The sequence below is a fragment of the Coregonus lavaretus genome (assembly GCF_964263955.1).
Source record: "Coregonus lavaretus genome assembly, chromosome: 37".
Classification (NCBI taxonomy): Eukaryota; Metazoa; Chordata; class Actinopteri; order Salmoniformes; family Salmonidae; genus Coregonus; species Coregonus lavaretus.
The window spans coordinates 20,190,556-20,211,520 of record NC_140024.1 but is presented as its reverse complement, the minus strand read 5'-3'; the positions used below and the strand labels follow the sequence as shown (position 1 = coordinate 20,211,520).

Genomic DNA, 20,965 nt, shown 5'->3' with positions numbered 1-20,965 from the left:
GAGAAGTTCGACGAGGAGGACTTTTGGTCATGTAGTGTATGTACTGTATCTCTAAAGATGCTTCAGAGAGTCTGTAGTTTAGTGGCTGCAGTATAAAAGCTATTGAGTTGGGTTGTTGCATAAACAGGTGCAGTTAGTCTGGGGCCTGAGTCTGATTCTGGTCCCTGCAGTGTCAAGCAGCGACCGACCGGAGTCTCCTCTCCTCGGACTGGACAGATTTGACAGGAACAGGAAGAGATGCAGACGATAAAGCCCCTGCTGTGTTTGAAGTGGTTCAGCTCAGAGCGCACAAAGACACAGTCACACAGGGCTACAACCATCACCACCCTTAGCCCCGCACGCAAAGGCATACCCTGTCTCTTCAGTCATTCCAGACCAGGCTAGGCATGAAGGAAACATCAAGGCAGCAAGGCAAAGCTTGCAGTGGTTTGGTTTGGAGGGCCAGTGGTTCCATTTTTACCATTCTCTCTCTCTCTCTCTCTCTTTGTGTTTGTTTATAGTCTATATCTCTGACAGGAGAGAGAACTGATCAGAGGTCTCCTCACCTCATACAGTCCTATTTGGGTTTTAGAGACAAGGCTTCACTGGAGGAAAGGAGTCAGTTGAGTCAGTTCAATGTCTCTGCTCTACAAGAGCCAGTTGATTAGTTAGTTTCCGTTGGCTTATCGTTTTGAGTGACAGTTGCCGTGGGCAGGGCTATGGAGGTCAGGTATTGAGCATGAGCTCTCCTTGTCCGGAGCCCCACTCCCTGAACCCTGTCTCTCCGCTGGAGTGGGGCGGGTTGTCTAAGGAGAGGCCCCGCCTCTTCCCAAACACTTGCTCCTGCAGCTCGATGATGTCAATGCGAATGTCGGCCATCATGAGTAGGAGGAAGTCAAAGGAGCCGGGAGGTCCCTTGGGAAAGATACGGAGGTTTTAATATCTCTATCCACACATCAGTAAATGAGATTTCAACCTGTAAGGCATGTTGCGTGCTTTTGGCTGGACTTACTGTATGCTTGGAATCCGATATTAGATAGAATAGAATGAACAAGATGACAATGATGAAAATGCATTTATAAATAGTTCAAAGCCTAGCTGGCAAATATAGTAAGTCAGAAAGCAGACTCACTGGTGGACCTCTGGTACCAGGAGTTCCTCTGTCACCCTAAAGAGAAAGAAACATCCAGAAATGTCCAGTTCCGTACTTCCAACATTCACACAGGCTTCTATAAGAGCTCACATTGGCAGCTCAGAGCTCTCAGGGTGGGGTGAAATGTGTTGCTGTTAATGTTCCAGTTACCAGCTTTGAAACGTTTACAGGAAAGTTTAAACACATACAGTACACACACAAGCATTTACTAAACATACACAGACACATGGATAGACTGTTATACTGACCTTCAGTCCATCTCTGCCTGGTGCGCCAGGAGGTCCCTGTTGGAAAAAGGAGCAACAGAAATATGGGTTGAAATGTTTTTAGTGGGAGCTACAGCTCCTCTCATGCAACATTTATTGTAATGATGTATCTCTGCAGCTATGGATGTGTTGAGGTCTGCCTGGACTAATAGACCCAACAGCATGTTATTGGGGGAGAAATAATAAGATTACCACAGCTCCTCTGCGACCCCTCTTGATGTGCTCCAGGTCAGGCTCGGGGCCCATAGGGCCCATGTCTCCCCGTGGCCCCTGGGGGCCGGTCAGGCCTCTCTCTCCAGGCTCTCCCTTCTCCCCCGGCAATCCTGAGTGGCCTGGGATCCAAGAATAAAGGGATGTAAGAGGAACCAAGGAGTATCAGCCTGCTGAATATCAGCCAACAAACGGCTGACATAGGCAGTAAACAGAGAGATAGTTGAGAGAGAAAGACTGAGTTAGAAAGATTCAGAGAAAGAGAAGACAACTCTTACCTGGGACCCCAGGGGATCCTGGAGAGCCAGGAGGACCAGGGAGGGCGGGGATGTCAGGACCTTTCCCCACCCTCCCAGCAGACGGCTTATTACTGTTGTTAGCCAGGCCAGGAGACAACACCTACAGACAGGTACACACACAGGTTGTAGTACAACAACCTGTCTCAATTTGGCCAGACTTCCATTGTGAGACATCAAGTCTGGCGAGGCTAGTTTACGGTTAGTGTATCTCTGGTTAGTGTATCTCTGTGTTTGTATGGAACAACAGTGTAAGTAAGATGTGCAGTAGTTAGTGTTGTGATGTAGATGTACCTGGTTAGGTGACTGAGTGCTGCCCAGCCTCAGTTTGAGCTGCAGCAGGCTGTTCCTCATGTTGACAAAGTCCTGACAGGTGAGGGAGCAGGAGCCAGCACTCATCAGGGTGTCAGACTTCCCTGACGAGCTCACTGACAGAAAGACACAGAGACAAAGAGACTCTCAGAGACACAGGCTTGTTACAGAATAAGTAACACTACAGAATAAGTAACACAAACAGAAAGTCTAGTAGTCTATGTTTACCGTCTCAAACACATACACTGTACCCTCAGGCTGAAGACACACAGGAAGGTACTGGAGAGCTAAACCCAGAGGTAGTGTAGCTGTAGTAGCCAGGCTCATGTAGACAGTAGGAGTAAAATATAGTAGTATACTGAACACCCACGGTTGTGACTGGGTATACAGGAGTGCTTGTCCGGTGCCAGGATGTAACCACTGCGACAGCGACACAGGAAGCTGCCCACGGTGTTCTCACAGTCGTGATCACAGACACTGCCGTCGGACTCCACACACTCATCTATGTCTGTGGGTGGTGTGGGAGACACAACACCAGCTGTTACTTTACACCCTCTGATTAAGGCTGCATTTAGGCTGCTCTAATCATAGTGAGGGAGAGAGAGCGGTTGCTCTGATGCAGGATGTTAAATAAAGATTTATACAAAAGAAGACAATGCTGATTGGCTGATAAACAGGCTGATAAACCTCTGATTGGCAGATAAACAGGTAGTGGACTTACCTAAACAGTAGGTCTGGTGGTTGCGATGCCTCTCTCGATCAAAGCGGTATCCGGGGTAACAGGTGCAGACAACCCGTCCAAAGTTGTCGGTGCACTGCTGTTCACAGGGGGAGCCAGAACACACATCCACATCTGGAGCAGATAAAGGGGAGGGATTGGTTCATCAATAGGGACATGAACAGATAGGACCTTACATGCAAAGCTAACAGCTCAATAATAACCTTGGATGGCCAATAATATTACTCAAGGGTATTCCTTTGTAATGTTGCCCCCTCTAGTGGTCATGGTGTGTCATTGTACAGTATTGACAATTTATGGAATTACATCTATTTTACTCTTCGATACAATTTGCAGTTCAATAATGGGTTAATTTGGCGTAAGTAATTTGCATTCTGTCTGTGTACAGGTGCCCAGGTGTAATTACAGGCACTGAGTATAGAATCTGACTTGGGGTGAGTAGAACTGGTGTATTTTTTTAACCTACTTTCAGGTATGCACTGGCCCATCACAAACCTGAAGCCCTCACAGCATTTCCTCCTGTGGATAAACACACAGACAGACAGTAGCATGAGCCAATAATTCATATCCCAGCTGCTGTATCCTTCCCTTCACATACTGAATGGATCTACAAAGCCACTAAATGTGAAACACCAGAAATACTGTATATAATGACAAGATGCTCATGTCTCCGCCCTAACAATGGGAGTCGTTGTCCCAAAGGAGGGAAGGCAGGTGGTCTACTTATCTCTCTGCTTATCAGTTTCCTAATCGTGGACAGATTTTGACAGGAGAAAACACTCTCGCTTCGCCTCTTCCTCTCTGGTAACACCCAGCCTGTCAATTGTCTTTAGGACCAAAGCTCCTCATTAGCACCAGATCCCTCACCTCCCTCCCCACTTCACAACAACACTAGCCTAGGTGGTCAAGAGACAGCTGAACAAAGAGCATCATCCTCACACACAGCAAACCAAAACACCACATGTTACAGGCATTAGGGATGGAACTGCGGAATAGGAAACGATGGAAAGGGATATTGGAACACTCATAGAATCACAGAACCAAAATAACACAGACCATAGACGAGGAGGGGGGTGGAGGTTATGGGGGGAAACACACAACTCCTGCCCCGAAAACTGCACGCTCTTGATGGAGGGAATTTAGCATGGTACCTCACTCAAGGTTCCCTGAAGATAACAACTTGCTTTTATTCTTCTCCAACCTCTATGCAACATAACCCTAAATCACTCCTCTAAGACCCTCCCCCACTCCCTCTTCTGAATGATAAAAAACCTACAAAACTATGGGCCTGGCCAGGGCCTGATTAAAGCCACATGACAGACTGGCGCTTTAATCTGTGGCTCATAGCTTTGTTGTGTTGTGATGGAGAGAGCTGGGGATGGGATGGGACAATACTGGGGGTCTGCTAGGGGCTCTGGCCAGGGGCCTGAAGGACATCTCTCTCCAGGCCTGCCACCTCATGTCCCTCCAGTCAGTGTGTCCAGAGAAGAGAGGGCCAGGCTGGGCTAATGGACAGCAGATGTGGGCCCTGTCTGTCTGTCTGTCTGTCTGTCTGTCTGTCTGTCTGTCTGTCTGTCTGTCTGTCTGTCTGTCTGTCTGTCTGTCTGTCTGTCTGTCTGTCTGTCTGTCTGTCTGTCTGTCTGTCTGTCTGTCTGTCTGTCTGTCTGTCTGTCTGTCTGTCTGTCTGTCTGTCTGTCTGTCTGTCTGTCTGTCTGTCTGTCTGTCTGTCTGTCTGTCTGTCTGTCTGTCTGTCTGTCTGTCTGTCTGTCTGTCTGTCTGTCTGTCTGTCTGTCTGTCTGTCTGTCTGTCTGTCTGTCTGTCTGTCTGTCTGTCTGTCTGTCTGTCTGTCTGTCTGTCTGTCTGTCTGTCTGTCTGTCTGTCTGTCTGTCTGTCTGTCTGTCTGTCTGTCTGTCTGTCTGTCTGTCTGTCTGTCTGTCTGTCTGTCTGTCTGTCTGTCTGTCTGTCTGTCTGTCTGTCTGTCTGTCTGTCTGTCTGTCTGTCTGTCTGTCTGTCTGTCTGTCTGTCTGTCTGTCTGTCTGTCTGTCTGTCTGTCTGTCTGTCTGTCTGTCTGTCTGTCTGTCTGTCTGTCTGTCTGTCTGTCTGTCTGTCTGTCTGTCTGTCTGTCTGTCTGTCTGTCTGTCTGTCTGTCTGTCTGTCTGTCTGTCTGTCTGTCTGTCTGTCTGTCTGTCTGTCTGTCTGTCTGTCTGTCTGTCTGTCTGTCTGTCTGTCTGTCTGTCTGTCTGTCTGTCTGTCTGTCTGTCTGTCTGTCTGTCTGTCTGTCTGTCTGTCTGTCTGTCTGTCTGTCTGTCTGTCTGTCTGTCTGTCTGTCTGTCTGTCTGTCTGTCTGTCTGTCTGTCTGTCTGTCTGTCTGTCTGTCTGTCTGTCTGTCTGTCTGTCTGTCTGTCTGTCTGTCTGTCTGTCTGTCTGTCTGTCTGTCTGTCTGTCTGTCTGTCTGTCTGTCTGTCTGTCTGTCTGTCTGTCTGTCTGTCTGTCTGTCTGTCTGTCTGTCTGTCTGTCTGTCTGTCTGTCTGTCTGTCTGTCTGTCTGTCTGTCTGTCTGTCTGTCTGTCTGTCTGTCTGTCTGTCTGTCTGTCTGTCTGTCTGTCTGTCTGTCTGTCTGTCTGTCTGTCTGTCTGTCTGTCTGTCTGTCTGTCTGTCTGTCTGTCTGTCTGTCTGTCTGTCTGTCTGTCTGTCTGTCTGTCTGTCTGTCTGTCTGTCTGTCTGTCTGTCTGTCTGTCTGTCTGTCTGTCTGTCTGTCTGTCTGTCTGTCTGTCTGTCTGTCTGTCTGTCTGTCTGTCTGTCTGTCTGTCTGTCTGTCTGTCTGTCTGTCTGTCTGTCTGTCTGTCTGTCTGTCTGTCTGTCTGTCTGTCTGTCTGTCTGTCTGTCTGTCTGTCTGTCTGTCTGTCTGTCTGTCTGTCTGTCTGTCTGTCTGTCTGTCTGTCTGTCTGTCTGTCTGTCTGTCTGTCTGTCTGTCTGTCTGTCTGTCTGTCTGTCTGTCTGTCTGTCTGTCTGTCTGTCTGTCTGTCTGTCTGTCTGTCTGTCTGTCTGTCTGTCTGTCTGTCTGTCTGTCTGTCTGTCTGTCTGTCTGTCTGTCTGTCTGTCTGTCTGTCTGTCTGTCTGTCTGTCTGTCTGTCTGTCTGTCTGTCTGTCTGTCTGTCTGTCTGTCTGTCTGTCTGTCTGTCTGTCTGTCTGTCTGTCTGTCTGTCTGTCTGTCTGTCTGTCTGTCTGTCTGTCTGTCTGTCTGTCTGTCTGTCTGTCTGTCTGTCTGTCTGTCTGTCTGGAGATGTACAGCCAGCAAGGGGAGGCTATGGCTGGCAGCCTCTGGTCTCTCTGAGTGTCCACTCATAACATCAACACACAACCTCTGCTCTGTGTCCACTGCTCTACTCAAAACATCAACAGACAGCCTGTCACTCACACAGAGACCTGACCCCACACTGCCCCTGATCTGGGACCTGAAAAAAAAAGAAAGAAACTCTTTCATGAGCTAACTTGACATTTTCCCCCCTTACTAGCTCTGACTTTGCTGATAGCTACTTTATTGAGGAAAAATGTACTTACTATGACTGAGATCTGTGGTTGTCCCACCTAGCCATCTTAAGATGAATGCACTAACTAAGTCACTCTGGATAAGAGCGTCTACTAAATGACTAAAATGTCAAAGTAAATGCTAGAGGTGTCTCTGATTGATGATAACGGCTCTTCAGTGGTCTGTATAAACTGTTCAGTTTATTAGTTACACAGTGTGATGACCTGTCTGTTGATGTTTGGGAATGTAGGGGTTGGTCTCTGTTGATGAACACTGTTCTCTGATCTAAAAGGGAAAAGGCCAAACCACTAAAGCTACATCACTGTCCTCCACAGTGAGATAACCGCTTCTCATGCTCCCCCGCATGCATGTGTGTGTGTGTGTGTGCGTGTGTGTGTGTGTGCGTGTGTGTGTGTGCGTGTGTGCCTGGGGCCCAGAGCAGTCAGTAATTGGGTGCATCTTGTTAATGTCAAGAAACAGGGCATGGGTTATTAGTGAGAGTGATGTGTGACACTGACAGGACTGTTAAGCACAGCCTTAAGGAGGAGAGCTACCAGACCAGGCTCTTCCTTCACTTATCTGCTCTGCTCTCTTCACAATACAGACAAACATCAAGGTTAGGTGACTAACAAGGTTAGGAGAGTACACTCTTAGAAAAAAAAGGTGCTATCTAGAACCTTAAAGAGTTTTTCGGCTGTCCCCATAGGAGAACCCTTTGAAGAGCCCTTTTTGGTTGCAGGTATAACCCTTTTGGGTTCCATGTAGAACCCTTTCTACAGAGGGTTCAACCTGGAACCAAAAAGTGCTCTACCTGGAACCAAAAATGGTTATCCTATCGGGACTGCCGAAGAACCCTTTTGGAACCCTTTTTTCTAAGAGAGTATCTTTCTCTACTCCCAGATTTTCAATACTGATGGTCGGATTCTATGGTATTTTCCTGCCCATTCGATTCTTCTGTGTTTCTACATTCTGCATCAACATGTCCTTCACAAGCATATTGTCTGATTAAGTTCCTTCAGAAGATGAGTATAGTCCCTGTGTCACCCTGAGGGTATTCCTGCTGTTAGACACTGCTTCTCTTAATGCTCCACACTCTAACAAAGTGCCTACAGACCCACCAGGTCTGTCTGACCATGCAAGTCACACAGACCCACCAGGTCTGTCTGACCATGCAAGTCACCCAGCTATGAGTCCGTTTTAGGAGCACCATGCCTGGGCATCCCTGTCCCTGTGCTCCCCTGGTCCTCCTTGGTGCTGGTGGTGACCCAGTGACTACCTGCAGAGAGAGGGACGTACCGAGGGCCCACACAGGCTCTACACTACACTGCTGCTGCCAAAAACAGCACAGAGACGCTGGAGGAATAGCAAGACAGGATCCACAGTACAGGCCAGAGCAGGATCACTTTACACGCCAGATTATGTACTTTAGCAAGGGTTTCCCTCCAGGGAAGAGAGATCAATGTTATTGTTTTCCATCCAGGCTGGCGTGATTTATTTGTGCTTTTGTGGCAGGAATGCACTACAAAGACAGGATATTCATTATAGACCCACCCAGGAATGCACTACAAGACTGGATATTAATTATAGACCCCCCCCCCACCCCGCCCCCAACCGTCTACAGCCTGGACAGACAGCACTGAGGTTACACAGAGAGAGCAGAGCAGAGACCAATCTAGAATGATGCTTTCCATAAACCAGACTGAAGTCACTATGTATTAACAGTTCCACTCACTCAGTACAGGATTGCTCCCTGGACCTCAGATAGTGTTTCTGTTTCTAGATATGGGGGATATAGCGAAGAGGGACAACAGTATCATTAGATGCCCTGTGCCACTTTAGTGAGGCAACGTTATGTATCATATTTACTCGGTCAACTCCCAGACTCCTCAGAGAGACAGCGGAGATGACTTAAGGGGGTTGTTGTGGCAATGGAAACGCAGCGAGGAGGAAATGAGACAGGGAGATGTTGACACGTCGAGGAGAGGAGGAGGATGGAGGGAGAGAGAAGGAGTGAAAAAAAGAGAGATGTAGCTTTTGTGTCAGTTGTGCTTGATGGTCCTTCATGTGGTGCTCTGTGAGTCAGAAACACAGGAAGTGGACCTCGGTGGAGGTCACTGACCCCTCGACACTTCAGGACAGGAGAGGCAGTGTGTTTGTGTGTTTCTGCTCTTACATATCTGTCATGTTGATGTCTTTATGTGGGTGTGGGTGTGCTGTGTGCTTTGCAGTTTTTGAATGAATGTTATCCTGTCTAAGTGCCTCTCTGTGTGAGGATGATAGTCTGTCTCCCGTCTTTGTGTTTACAGTTTTTCTCAATTGCTAAAACACTAAACCCTATTGTCTGAACCAAATGCTCAGTTGCCTGAACCCACTGATTGAATCAATCACTCTTTTGGCAAAACCATAAGCACTTTTCACCTGTTTAGACATAACTTGCCAACACATTTTCATTGTGATGCACCCGTGCTGCATAATGGTGAGCACAGGTGACAAAAGTCAAACACAATTAGAGCACAGGTGTCACCACTTGAACACAACAACTCAAAATTGATCACACTTGTGGCTAATGATGTGAGGGAACATATACAGTAAGCCAGTTCAGAGAGCACTGGTTTGTGAGGCCCTACAATGGATAGAAATCTGAGAGGAAGAGTTCGTGTGAGAGGAGGTCGAGGTGGTCGAGGTGGTCAGCGAAGACAAAGAACAGTAATATCTGATGAAATCAGAGCTACTGTGATTGACCATGTTCTTGTCCATGTAATTACCTTTTTTTGACATTATAGTACAGTATGTAAATCTTGACAGCAATTACTGTATGACATACTATATACTGTACCACAGTATACTGTAAGTAAATATATGTTTCAGTACATCACTGTACCAATGTACTGTAGTATTGTAATGGAGGGTTGGTCTAACTGTTTGTAGGCCTAGTATTCCATGTATATTTTTTGTAACTCCATGTTCTCTTTTTGTAGAATTGAAAGACTGCCACATGGGGGTGGGAGGACAGGTATGTTCTCCCCACACCAAGAGACCCTAATTGTTGATATGGTCCGTTAGAACAATGCCATTAAACTGAGCGAAATTCAGCAGAAGATCATTGAGGACCATTTACATTTTGAGGGTATCAACAGTGTCAGCCTCTCTACTGTTGATCGTGTCCTCAAGCGCAACAGACTGCGCATGAAACAGCTATACAGAGTGCCCTTTGATCGCAACTCAGACAGAGTCAAAGAGCAAAGATTCCAGTATGTACAGGTTGGCATATATCCAGACACATTCAATGTTGATTACTATAAGTAGTGATTTACTGTAGTGGCCTAAATCACTTTTTCCGTATCACTTACAAAACTATATCTATTTCTACAGAGGGTTTTTCAACTGGATGCAATGGAAAGACCCCATCAATACATCTACATGGATGAAGCTGGGTTTAATCTCACCAAAAGGAGAAGGAGAGGCCGTAATGTGATTGGCCATTGGGCCATTGTTGGTGTTCCTGGGCAGCGTGGTGGCAATGTCACATTATGTGCTGCCATCAGCAATCATGGGGTTGTCCACCATCATGCCAACCTGGGGCCCTACAACACTCACCAGCTCCTCATTTTCCTCAATCACATGCGAGATGCTTTGTTAGGGCAGCAGGATGAGCATCCCATCTATGTTGTTGTTTGGGACAATGTGAGTTTTCACAGAACCCTCCAGGTTAGAGAGTGGTACAATATGAACCAAGGTTTTATCAATCTTTGCCTTCCACCGTACTCCCCTTTCCTAAACCCCATTGAGGAATTCTTCTCCTCATGGCGGTGGAAGGTATATGAACGCCAACCTTACACCAGGGTAAATCTCCTGCAAGCCATGGGACTTGCCTGTGGTGACATAGGTGTGGAGGCATGCCAAGCCTGGATACGGCATGCCAGGGGTTTTTTCCCCCGTTGCCTGGCCAGACAAAATGTGGCCTGTGATGTGGATGAAGTCCTGTGGCCTGACCCAGTACGGAGACATGATGCTGTGGCTGAGTAATGCACTTATTTGTATATTTTTGTACTTTATTTTTACATGGGCTTACTGTACACAAGTGGCAAACGCATAAGATTTCTGTTTGTTTTTACAAGTGCTACATGTAAATGCACAAGATTTCTGTTTTGTCTTTTTGTACAAGTGCTAAATGCACAGTTTTTTTTTGTTTTGCAACATGCATTTAGCCTACAGTGAACAATAAACATTTATTTCTCCAGCTTCATGTCCTGAGCATTGTGTTTTCTATTTTTCTACGTAGTGTTTAGTGACTGTTCAGTAGTGTTTTTTATTTTTGATTGACTCGGGGCACGATTTGACAACATAGTTCAGTTTTGAGCACAGATTGAACTGTTTTGAGGTGAAAGTTTGGTTTTGCAAGAAGAGTCTGAGGTTTTGTGAATGTAGCTTGAAAATTGGGTTTTGTGTTCACAGTTAAGAGAAAAGGAGAGCAGCTTTCAAGAAATGTGTCTTAGCAATCGAGAAAAACTGTAAGTAAAAGCGTCAGTCCTGTGTGTATAATTGATTAGGGTGTTATTTTTAAGAGGGTCTGTTTTCTTAGTGTTTCCTCATACAGCAGGGTGATAGGCTGTTATATAAAGGTGTTTGTGGGTAGGTAAGGGTGTTAGTGTATAAGCATATTGTTCTTGGACAGTGTGAGTATATGTGAAGGTGTGCTGAGACGTGAGCGTGTCCTCTCTCTGTTTATTTATTCTGTCAGCACACTTCCAGCCTGCGGTCTCTCTGGGGACACATCAGAGTGGGGAGGCTGTTAGTCAGACAGAGGATGCTTTCACTGAGAGCACAGGAGGTCTGCACCACTTCCACAAGCACAGCCACGCTACAGTTCCCAAAAAGCACCAACACTCCTTCGCCACCTCTAACCCACCTCCTACCGCTTCTGTCTTCACAGCTCCTCACTCCATCACCAAAGCCTGTTCTAAAATTCTAACAGCCTATCCCTATTCCCACGGCTGACCTGGTGACACATCAACCATAATTGTTGGAACCGTGCTAGGAAGGACAATGTGAAAATAATATATCAGAGCCAGCATAGCACAGAATGGTTTGGGTCTGCACGGTAGTGTGAAAAGGGTATACCACCACTCATAAAGCCAGTTAATGTTGGGCCAAAGAGTGACAAAGAGCCCCCTATCCCTCTCTGTCACTCTCCCTCTCTTTTATGACCCCTCTCATTACAGGCCCTAAAGCTCCCAGGTCTATTCCCAGTGCCAGCGCCCACCCTCAGTTCCCCCCAGGCAATATGAAGGGCCGCTGGCTACTGTGACCCTGGGGTCAACCCAGGGCCGGGTGTCACCCCAGGAATGTGCCATCTCTGACCCTTCTGAGCCGCTCACAACCTCTCAACAACAGACAGACATGTGACCTGGCCTGGAGCCTTACCTGATGACGGAGAGAGAGAGAGAGAGAGAGAGAGAGAGAGAGAGAGAGAGAGAGAGAGAGAGAGAGAGAGAGAGAGAGAGAGAGAGAGAGAGAGAGAGAGAGAGAGAGAGAGAATATGGACCCTACGAGGACAATAAAGGGCCTAAGAGAGAGATGAGGTCCAGATTATAGGTAATGTAGTGAGAGCAGCCAGTAACTGAGAAGGGAGTCTAAAGCCAAACTAATGATGGATCTGTCTTAATGACGTGTCTGTGAGTGCTCTATTGCCAGGGCAGGAAACCAGGCTACAGTCTGGTGTTTTTTAAGGATTTTACGCTGAGATCACACCAAAGTCCTTAACCAGGGCTCAAGGTAATGGACTGATAAGACTTGGCCTTCCAGAACCTTCCAGGACTCAGAGGGAGACGGCCTGGAGGTGGGAGGGTTGAAATTGCCCCACTGCATGGAGAGATTTATGTTTGTTGTGTCCGACCGTGACTCCTCATCTTTACCACTTCAAACTTTCTTTATTTCATCCCCCCCTTTTCATTCCTTCATTCCCCCCTTTTTTTCCAATTCTGTGATATAAAAACATTTACTGTCTATACAGCACACGGCTGCTTCTCTGTGCTGTACTTCAAACAACATGCTGACGGTGCCATTACAGGCCTTAATCAATTGGTGGGTGATTTGTATTGCTGAGATATTAGTGTTACATCATACCCATACAAGGGCAGAAATGTGCTTACCCCTGCTCTGTGGAACTGTAATGAATAACAGGCATTGTGTTTGTACAGAGCGCTGTTCAGGTGAATGTTAATTAGAAAAATATGTAAAATGATTACTGGATATTTACTGGGGTCCAACAATAATACCGATCTACGCAAATGATTAGACTTCACCATTAAAGACAGGAAGTGAACCTCAGGCCTTGTAAAAAAGTGTTTTGTGAGAAACAGAGAAATTGATAATATTTCCCCTGTAATGAAACAGTATTACGGCAGTACTCAGAACAGTATTGTGTGAAACAAATTAAACAGTTTCATTTTCCCACAGCTTGATCGCCATTCAAAACACACGAGGAAGAAGTGTACTAGTTAGAATAGGACACCCCCGGAACTCCTAGATGCAACGTAAACAATGTGTGATGAAAGGCAGTTTCACTATGTGTTTAGGGTGAATGAGCTGTCCTGATGTACTCTTGGCAAGAGAAGACATGTCTCTCTGAACCTTTTATCACCTAAGCTTGTACAATTGGGTGGAAGTGGTGAGATATTTCTCTCCTCATTTCGTGGCTAACGTGCTGGTTGCTGTAGTGTGGTGAGTCTGATGAGGACTTGGCTGAAGATAGTAACCCTGTCAGAGCCTTAGTGGAGCACAGTGTGGGGTTCAGACCTGACTGGATACACACACAAACACACACACACGCAGGCATCTGGTCCTCGTTACTGCTTCGGAGCCTGTTGCTCCGGACCTAAATCACATCGCCTCTGCCCATTCTTCACTATGTTTTTCCTGACTCTGACATGACTCGTTTTAGCACCTAATTTCTCTATTTATTGTTAATCAATTTAGTGCCAGTGATTGACTGACAGACAGGGCTTACCAGGGTAGGTATGATGTATGTGTTATATAGTCGCTTGTTTTATGGCTTGTAGGGGGGAGACCTCTCAGAGCCCTGGACAGCGAATCACAGGGGGGCTTAGTAGAGTTCAGCTATGTGCCCCAGACACACACAAACACCTCTCGCCTGCTTAAATGATAAAACCAGAGCACAAAAGAGAGACAGGACTGTGAGAGTTTGGCTCTCTCTCTCTCTCTCTCTCTCTCTCTCTCTCTCTCTCTCTCTCTCTCTCTCTCTCTCTCTCCTCTCTCTCTCTCTCTCTCTCTCTCTCTCTCTCTCTCTCTCTCTCTCTCTCTCTCTCTCTCTCTCTCTCTCTCTCTCTCTCTCTCTCTCTCTCTCTCTCTCTCTCTCTCTCTCTCTCTCTCTCTCTCTCTCTCTCTCTCTCTCTCTCTCTCTCTCTCTCTCTCTCTCTCTGATAGGATGGTTTTCAGACCTTACAGCAGGCAGCCACATGTACTACAACAGTGTTGTTGCAAAGAGAGGGATAGAGAGAGGAGGAGAAGAAAGAAGGAGGAGAGAGCGGTAACAAGAAAGAGAGAGCGTAGTGAGGTGGTGCTGTTCTGGTGCTGAATCCTTCATTACACTTTAAAGCTTTAGCTCCAACACTACTGGCTTTGACTCCACTGGGGTTCCACCACATCAACTGGACTACCGGGCACCAATTGCAGCAGAATACAGAGGTTCATAAAAGCCAGAGCTCTGACCTATAGAGATTCCCTCCCTCCTGTGATTTCCCCTTCCTGATCCTTTTTAAAGGACTTGATGTGGCTTTCCAGGCAAGCCACTGCAGAGGGGAACACACGGCATTGCCAGAATCCAGGTTTATTTAATTTGGATTTAAAAAATACCTCCATTCTTAACGTTTTCCCCTCCTTCTCCCCTCCCTTACTCTCCTCCTTCTCTTCTCCTGTTCCCCCTGCCATGCATGTCACAGTCTTGTTTACAGCCGGCCCCACCATGGCCTGTCGACATGTAGGGGCTGTATGGGGGAGCAGAGCGGTGAGGGAGTGAGTGAGTACGGAGCCCACAGCGAGAACACTGCAGAGGTGAGAGCCAAGGCTAATGCAGTAAATCCACAAGGAAACAAATAAAGAGAGAGTGATGAGAGAGAGAGCATAACACTAAGGAGGTAGTAGCTACGTAGTACATATGCTCTGGGCCTGCATGTGCATCAGCTGTCAGAGCCTAGGACACATGCATACACGCACACTCGACTGACACACACATTATCACTCACTACGTACTCTTTAACACCAGGGAGGACACACACATTGCACTCAGAGAAAGAGGAGAGGAGAGAAGAAGAGGGGAATGCAGCCAGTGTGAATAGCCTGAGTGTTGTTCACCCTGGCCTGGAGGCCCCAGACAGACTCTGCATCTCCCTGCTTGGTGTTATCTCAGGGTTTAATGGCTGAAACTCTACACATCCTCTACACAGCTCTCTGTGGGACAATGACACCCGAGACCCTCTCCCTGGCGTCATCATCAGCCCCCATCGCCCCCCCATCCCTGAGGAGGGAGTCCTGTGTGAGGAGGCCTGGGCCTGGGCACGTAACTCATACACTAGCCCTGGCTTTCTCAACCTCCGTTCCCTGAGATGCTTGTGACCAGTCCCTCAGATGGTTGGCTGACATCAGAATTTAAGTCAAGTTCTAAGGGGTTATCCAAGGTACTACAGTACTCCTTGGTACACCCCCTGGTACAAAAACTGGTTGGGAAACCCTGGGCTACACTGGGGCCTGGGGCCTGGACTCTCTCTCCCTGTCAAGGCTTCAGCCTTCCAAACGAAGGCAGAGTCACAGTTAAAATAGAAAAGCTGTGTCGTGTGGACGGGCAGATTGAGACCAGGCCTGGAGCGGGTCTGTCTTTCTAATGAACACAGACCACTTGAAAGCCAAGTGGTTGACACACAGGGGAAAGGGGATGCTCAGAATTGGCATTTCTGATGGAACCCCGGTCACAGAGGCATCTGATTGGGTGCAGAACACACCCTGTATAATGAGATAAGACAGCCAGGTTTAACTGGGATTTGCAGAGGAAATCTAGTGGTCGGGCAGGAATGAACTGAGTATTACGTAAATAAATTATTGTGATTTCTTTGAGAGGTTTGATGAGTGTGTGGCAGGAAGGCAGGCCCAGTGAGTGACTGAGTTCACCTCAGTTCATTTCAGGGAATCCCCACTCAGGCCCAGACATGACAAGTAAGATGGATGGGATATTTAGAAAATAATAAAATGTTCATAAGTGAGCCAAGAGAGAAATGACAGCAAGGAAATTTCACTGATGCAAATGCAGCCCAAAGCCGTTTTGACTAAGACGTTAGATATGTCTGGAAGCAAACTAGAGAAACATTAACAGTAACCACCTTATCATCCACAGTTTGTATGCGAGTAAAGTCATACCGTATAAAAAAAATCACGACATCACGACAGCTGTGAAGGAAACAGGACGTTTAGGTACAATTTTATAAATGCCGACCGGTAATTTATTTGTTCTAGATGGTGGGATCATTTTGTGTTTGTAAAATGTATTATGCGAGAAATGGCGGTGGAAACGCCTTGTGCAAATACTGATATAATAACCATCATATTGAAGTAAACTTTGAGTCTCGCAATTATATGGTGTGTGAATAAATGATGAAGAACTTTGCAGGATGTTGAAAGTGCACTGTGATGAGTTTGATGCTCATTTCCAAAAAATATTGAGGGTCCTATTCTGGTGACATAATGATCTATGCTTGACAACATCAAAAATTCTCCCTCTTATCCATAACAATCTCATTATGTAGACTAGCCTACCCAGTACCTGCACAACCTAGCCGCACTGTATCTGCGAGCTGTTGGCTAGAGTGCATTAGCCAAGACCAGAGTAGGCACATTTGCTATTTAATGCAACAGTTTATGTAACAAAACTATCTGTGATGAAAACACATTGAACTTTAGATTTTTATTCGGTATATGAAAAAGTACATTTTGTGTGCACTATGTCATCACGCACTACTTTTTATCCACAACAAGTCCGTTTTCTTTATGCAGATATTAGAATATTTGCATGAAAATCTGTCGCCAATTGGATGGAAACCTAGCTAGTAAATAGCTTTTTTCTCCCTCTCTTTTTTCTCCACCTCATATGTGACTTGGGATTGTAACAGTTTTTCACTCAGACCTGACCACACGTTCTGGCCTGTGGATGAATATGTGTGTGTGTGTGTGTGTTTAGGTGGAGAGGTGCTATACCACATCCCCAAATACTTGCCCTCTTCCCAGGGGGCCCAGTCTTACCACTGTACAACAACAACAGTTTGGACTAGTAGGGAAGTGAAAACAGACATGGAAACAGACCCTTAACCTGCTATACCCGAATCCCAAATACCTCCCTTCATCCCTCAATCCATCTATCACTATTGGAGAAGTTGGTGTAGAGAGACAGATTTACAGTCTGGATCTATATAATCAGTTATTTTAGCACATCCCCTGTCAAGACTACATGATGGAATAGTGAAGCAATATAAAGGAGGACTTTTATATCACATTGACTCATAAAGTGCTAGCTCTTTATCCATGTGCTGCCCTGTCACCAGTCTCTCTGGTATAGAGACAGACTGGGAGCAGCTCTGAGGTTTTGCAATGCGCCCTAACTCAAACAGTATAGCATGCTGTTTATCAGTGTCTTCTCCTCGACCAATGAGCCATCAGCCGGGTGTTTAAAGCAGAGCAACACAGTAATCTGGGGAAGAGTGTTTATTGGTTTATCAACATCACAGAGACACAGAGCTGAGAGTGCTCCTTCCTCTCATCATCATCACAGACCTTCTCTACCCTGCCAGGAGAGACAGCACAGCAGCCAACTCAGAAAGAGAGAGAGAGAGAGAGAGAGGAGAGAGAGAGAGAGAGAGAGAGAGAGAGAGAGAGAGAGAGAGAGAGAGAGAGAGAGAGGTTTTCCTTGACTCAGGAAGGGGAGGATGGGTAAGCTCTGACCTTTCATTCATTCAGACAGACAGACAAAGAAACTGGGTAACAACTGTGTGTGTTTGAGTTGGCATCGTCTGTACTGACCTCCGCCTGAGACAGAGATCAAAAACAATGCCAGTGGGTTGATTGTTTCTGATTCACCCTCATTGGAGTGAAAAAAAAACAAATGCCTCTCATTGGCTCTTTGTTTCTAGTAGAGTGGCTGTGTGGGTTTGCTGCCCGACACCACAACAACCCAGTGTAATTGTGCTAACCCCAACCCCAGAGGTGGAGACATGGGAAAGCCTGCAGACTGCCAGGACTCACTGAGCTATATGGTTAACTCACTCTGCTTGCACGGTTAGGCAGACCAGACAGAATCATTTTCATGCATGGCCATCATCTAAATGATATTTCGCAGCCTGAGACAGGCCTTACCACGCTTCCCTGGGAGACATGGCACTAAAAACGAGAAAACTAGCTAAAACTCCACCACCACCACACACACATCTCGTCTGGAGCCAAGAATCAAATGAGACAACTTCTATTGCTGTGCTATAACCTTGACAGTACACAGATCAAATGCTCTGGACTTAAACCAGACCTGCAGGCTGGGGGTTTCTGGTGTGTGTGTGTGTGTGTGTGTGGTGTGTGTGTGTGTGTGTGTGTGTGTGTGTGTGTGTGGAGGATATTGGTAGAGTGGTGTGATTCTAAGGACATTCCGTATGGTGGATGGTTGTCAGGATGATGGGAGGGACATTTTCCGGAAGCGAACCACCCTATTTCATCCCTTCGCTTTATCGGCATCGAACACGTCACCCTCCTTAGGAGAGGGGGTGACCTTGACAATTTATTGTTAAAACAAGGGGCCGTCTGGATCTTTAATTTAAAGACCCTCACTCCCTTCGGTCTCAACATAGAGTTTGATCTGAAGCCATTCCTGTGATAGTGTTTTTGTTATCCATTGTAAATAATGTGTTTGGAGGTCTATATGATGTAGGCTAATTGTATCTATGATCGTATGTAATCCATTCATGCTTTTTTCTTTGTTCTATTGATATTTGTAAATGTACCAATGAAATCATGCCACAGCTGGCCTTGATTACAGACTCCTGTGTGTGTCCTTTGAAACTCTATATAAACTAGTAACCCGCAGTGTTTGTCATTAAACCATGATGAAGACAGCTTGGCTGTCGAAACATTGCTATTAAATTATTGCATAGAGCAGCGTTTCCCAAACTCGGTCCTCGGGACCCCAAGGGGTGCACGTTTTGTTTTTTACCCTAACACTTCACAGCTGATTCAAATTATCAAAGCTTGATGATTAGTTGGTTATTTGAATCAGCTGTGTAGTGCTAGGGCAAAAACCAAAACGTGCACCCAGGGGGGCCCCAAGGACCGAGTTTGGGAAACCCTGTCGTAAAGGTTGCGGCTCTTCTTTTCTTTTTAAAGGATGGGACACTCTTACCTGAGACAGGTGCCATCCGTGCCCCTTGCTGTAATACAGGGGTACTCCACTGTAACTACCTTGTTCTCCGGACACTCCTCCCTTTACAAAGCCACGAGAAAAAAGACGAGAGAGATAACAGTGTAATGGTTACTGAGAGCTCCTAGCTCCAGGTAACAATGTTGTTACTATAGTAATAGGAGTGGTATTAAAGAGAGAGTCACTCAATTAAATTGGTAGTTATTTCATAGTGGAAATTCCCTTTCAAAGCAGCCAGAGTTCCCAAGCATTATGGCTACTTTAGTACATCATGGTACAATACATCATCACAATTCTATGGCAGCAACTATTATATGTGAAGCAGCCATAATATTTCAACATGAAAGTTATAGAAAATGTATTGTGCCATGCAGTGGCCAGCTTGTGATTGCATTTTTTGTAAGAAAACGTTAGTTAAATAACCCAGCAAAGAAGTGCATTTATCACCAAGCTTTGGATGATTTGAAGCAGGTGTGTCTAAGGCAAAAACAAAAATGTGCACCCCCTCTCGGTCCCCAGGACCAGGATTAAGAAACACAATAACTCATTTGAAAATACAGAGGTCTATCACAAAGACATTTACTTGAAAAAATAAAGGAAAATAATAATATCATGAAATCGTTTACAACTGGAATGCTGAACTAAGAGGTAATAGCACGGAATTCAATTATAATTTCTGAGCAAAATTAGATGCTTCAAATTTCTTGTGGTCTATAATTTGCCCACTTCATTCAAAGGATTGTATGTAGGCTATGAACTCCCTCTCCCTGGTCCAGACCTCTCTGTGCGCACCTTAATAACCTATGTCACCTTATGGGCAGAATTTACAGATGGCATGCTACTGAGTGATCTCATTCAATATTCACATCACATCACAACCACGTTTACTCGGGGACGCACGGATCATTGGGTAGATAGGCTTAATGAGTGGAGCAACGTGGTGGTCTTTCTTTGACTGATTGTCGACGTTTTTCACAAGCAAAGTATTGTTTTTATTGTCTCTCACACATCACACAGAAATATTAAATGCAGTTACTTTTCGGTGTAAATAGCACATTCATCACCATGTCCAACCGGATAGCAAGTTACTGGACAGTTTTATTCATTTCCTACCAATCCTTCATTTGAATGTGCATGCATTTTATTAAGCTTTGATCAGGTGTCCTATATTTTATTTCATTTTCTGACAGGAAATAACAGACTGATATCTACAACGTTCCCTCAAAAATGCGCGGACTATCAACTTACCCTGAAGTGAGCACTGCAAATCTTGTTTTTATTAAAGAACTGGCACCACAATCCCAAAGAAAAACAACGTAGATGGCACCAAATGGTAAGAGTGTCGCAGCGCAAAGCTGACCCATGTCCCTGGCGAGCTCCGTGACAGCCTTGTTTATAATTTCTTGATGCCTCGAGAACGAAGACGCTGGACTTCTGCAAAACAGCTATATGTTTTAATTTATCAATGTCTCACATGTACAGATTTAAATCTAACAGAAATCATAATTATACTCAGAGGTCAAACACGTGAGACCCTGCACATTAATTACTGCACTCAAAACTTCCTCGCGCGGCACTGTAGTGAGTCCGAGTCCTGTCCCAACTTTTGCGCACTGAATCAGACCCCCTCGAGCGATTCTGGACGGGTTTATAGACATGCGCGGTGATGAGCGCGATTCCAATCATTAAACCCCGGCGGAATTACGTTCCTGTTTTTAAGAAACAGACTTTGCTGAAAAGGAAACATTTAAGACACAGTAGAACATACCTCTATCGTCCTCTTGTGGAGCGAACTCTCATCCAGAATAATTTCTCTAATTCCACATTCGTCTTTCTCTCATCCACTCTTCCCTACACATTAATGCATTCGTTTGAGTGGATTTAGAAAATACATATGTGGGGGAAGAGGTCAATGTTATATGTAAAGAGCAGAACCAATTTAGAGGAAAACGTTTGATTGATTGTTTCCTATTCTCCACTAACTCTCTCTTTCATCAAGGACAAGCTGTAGCATAATAC

General features: G+C 45.8%; 1 protein-coding gene across 1 annotated transcript; it reads right to left on the bottom strand.

The window, feature by feature from the left end:
- Nucleotides 1-705: 705 nt before the first annotated feature.
- Nucleotides 706-20,313, bottom strand: LOC311111240 (uncharacterized protein; the record flags this gene model as incomplete). The annotated part of the gene is made up of 11 exons (XM_084153953.1): nt 20,195-20,313; nt 18,929-19,009; nt 3,422-3,474; nt 2,938-3,069; nt 2,587-2,724; nt 2,199-2,332; nt 1,887-2,007; nt 1,591-1,730; nt 1,381-1,416; nt 1,112-1,147; nt 706-894 (listed from the first exon to the last, which is right to left on the bottom strand). Exons 1-11 carry the CDS (start codon nt 20,308-20,310, stop codon nt 706-708), a joined length of 1,176 nt encoding a protein of 391 aa, XP_084010079.1. The 5' UTR covers nt 20,311-20,313.
- Nucleotides 20,314-20,965: the final 652 nt, after the last annotated feature.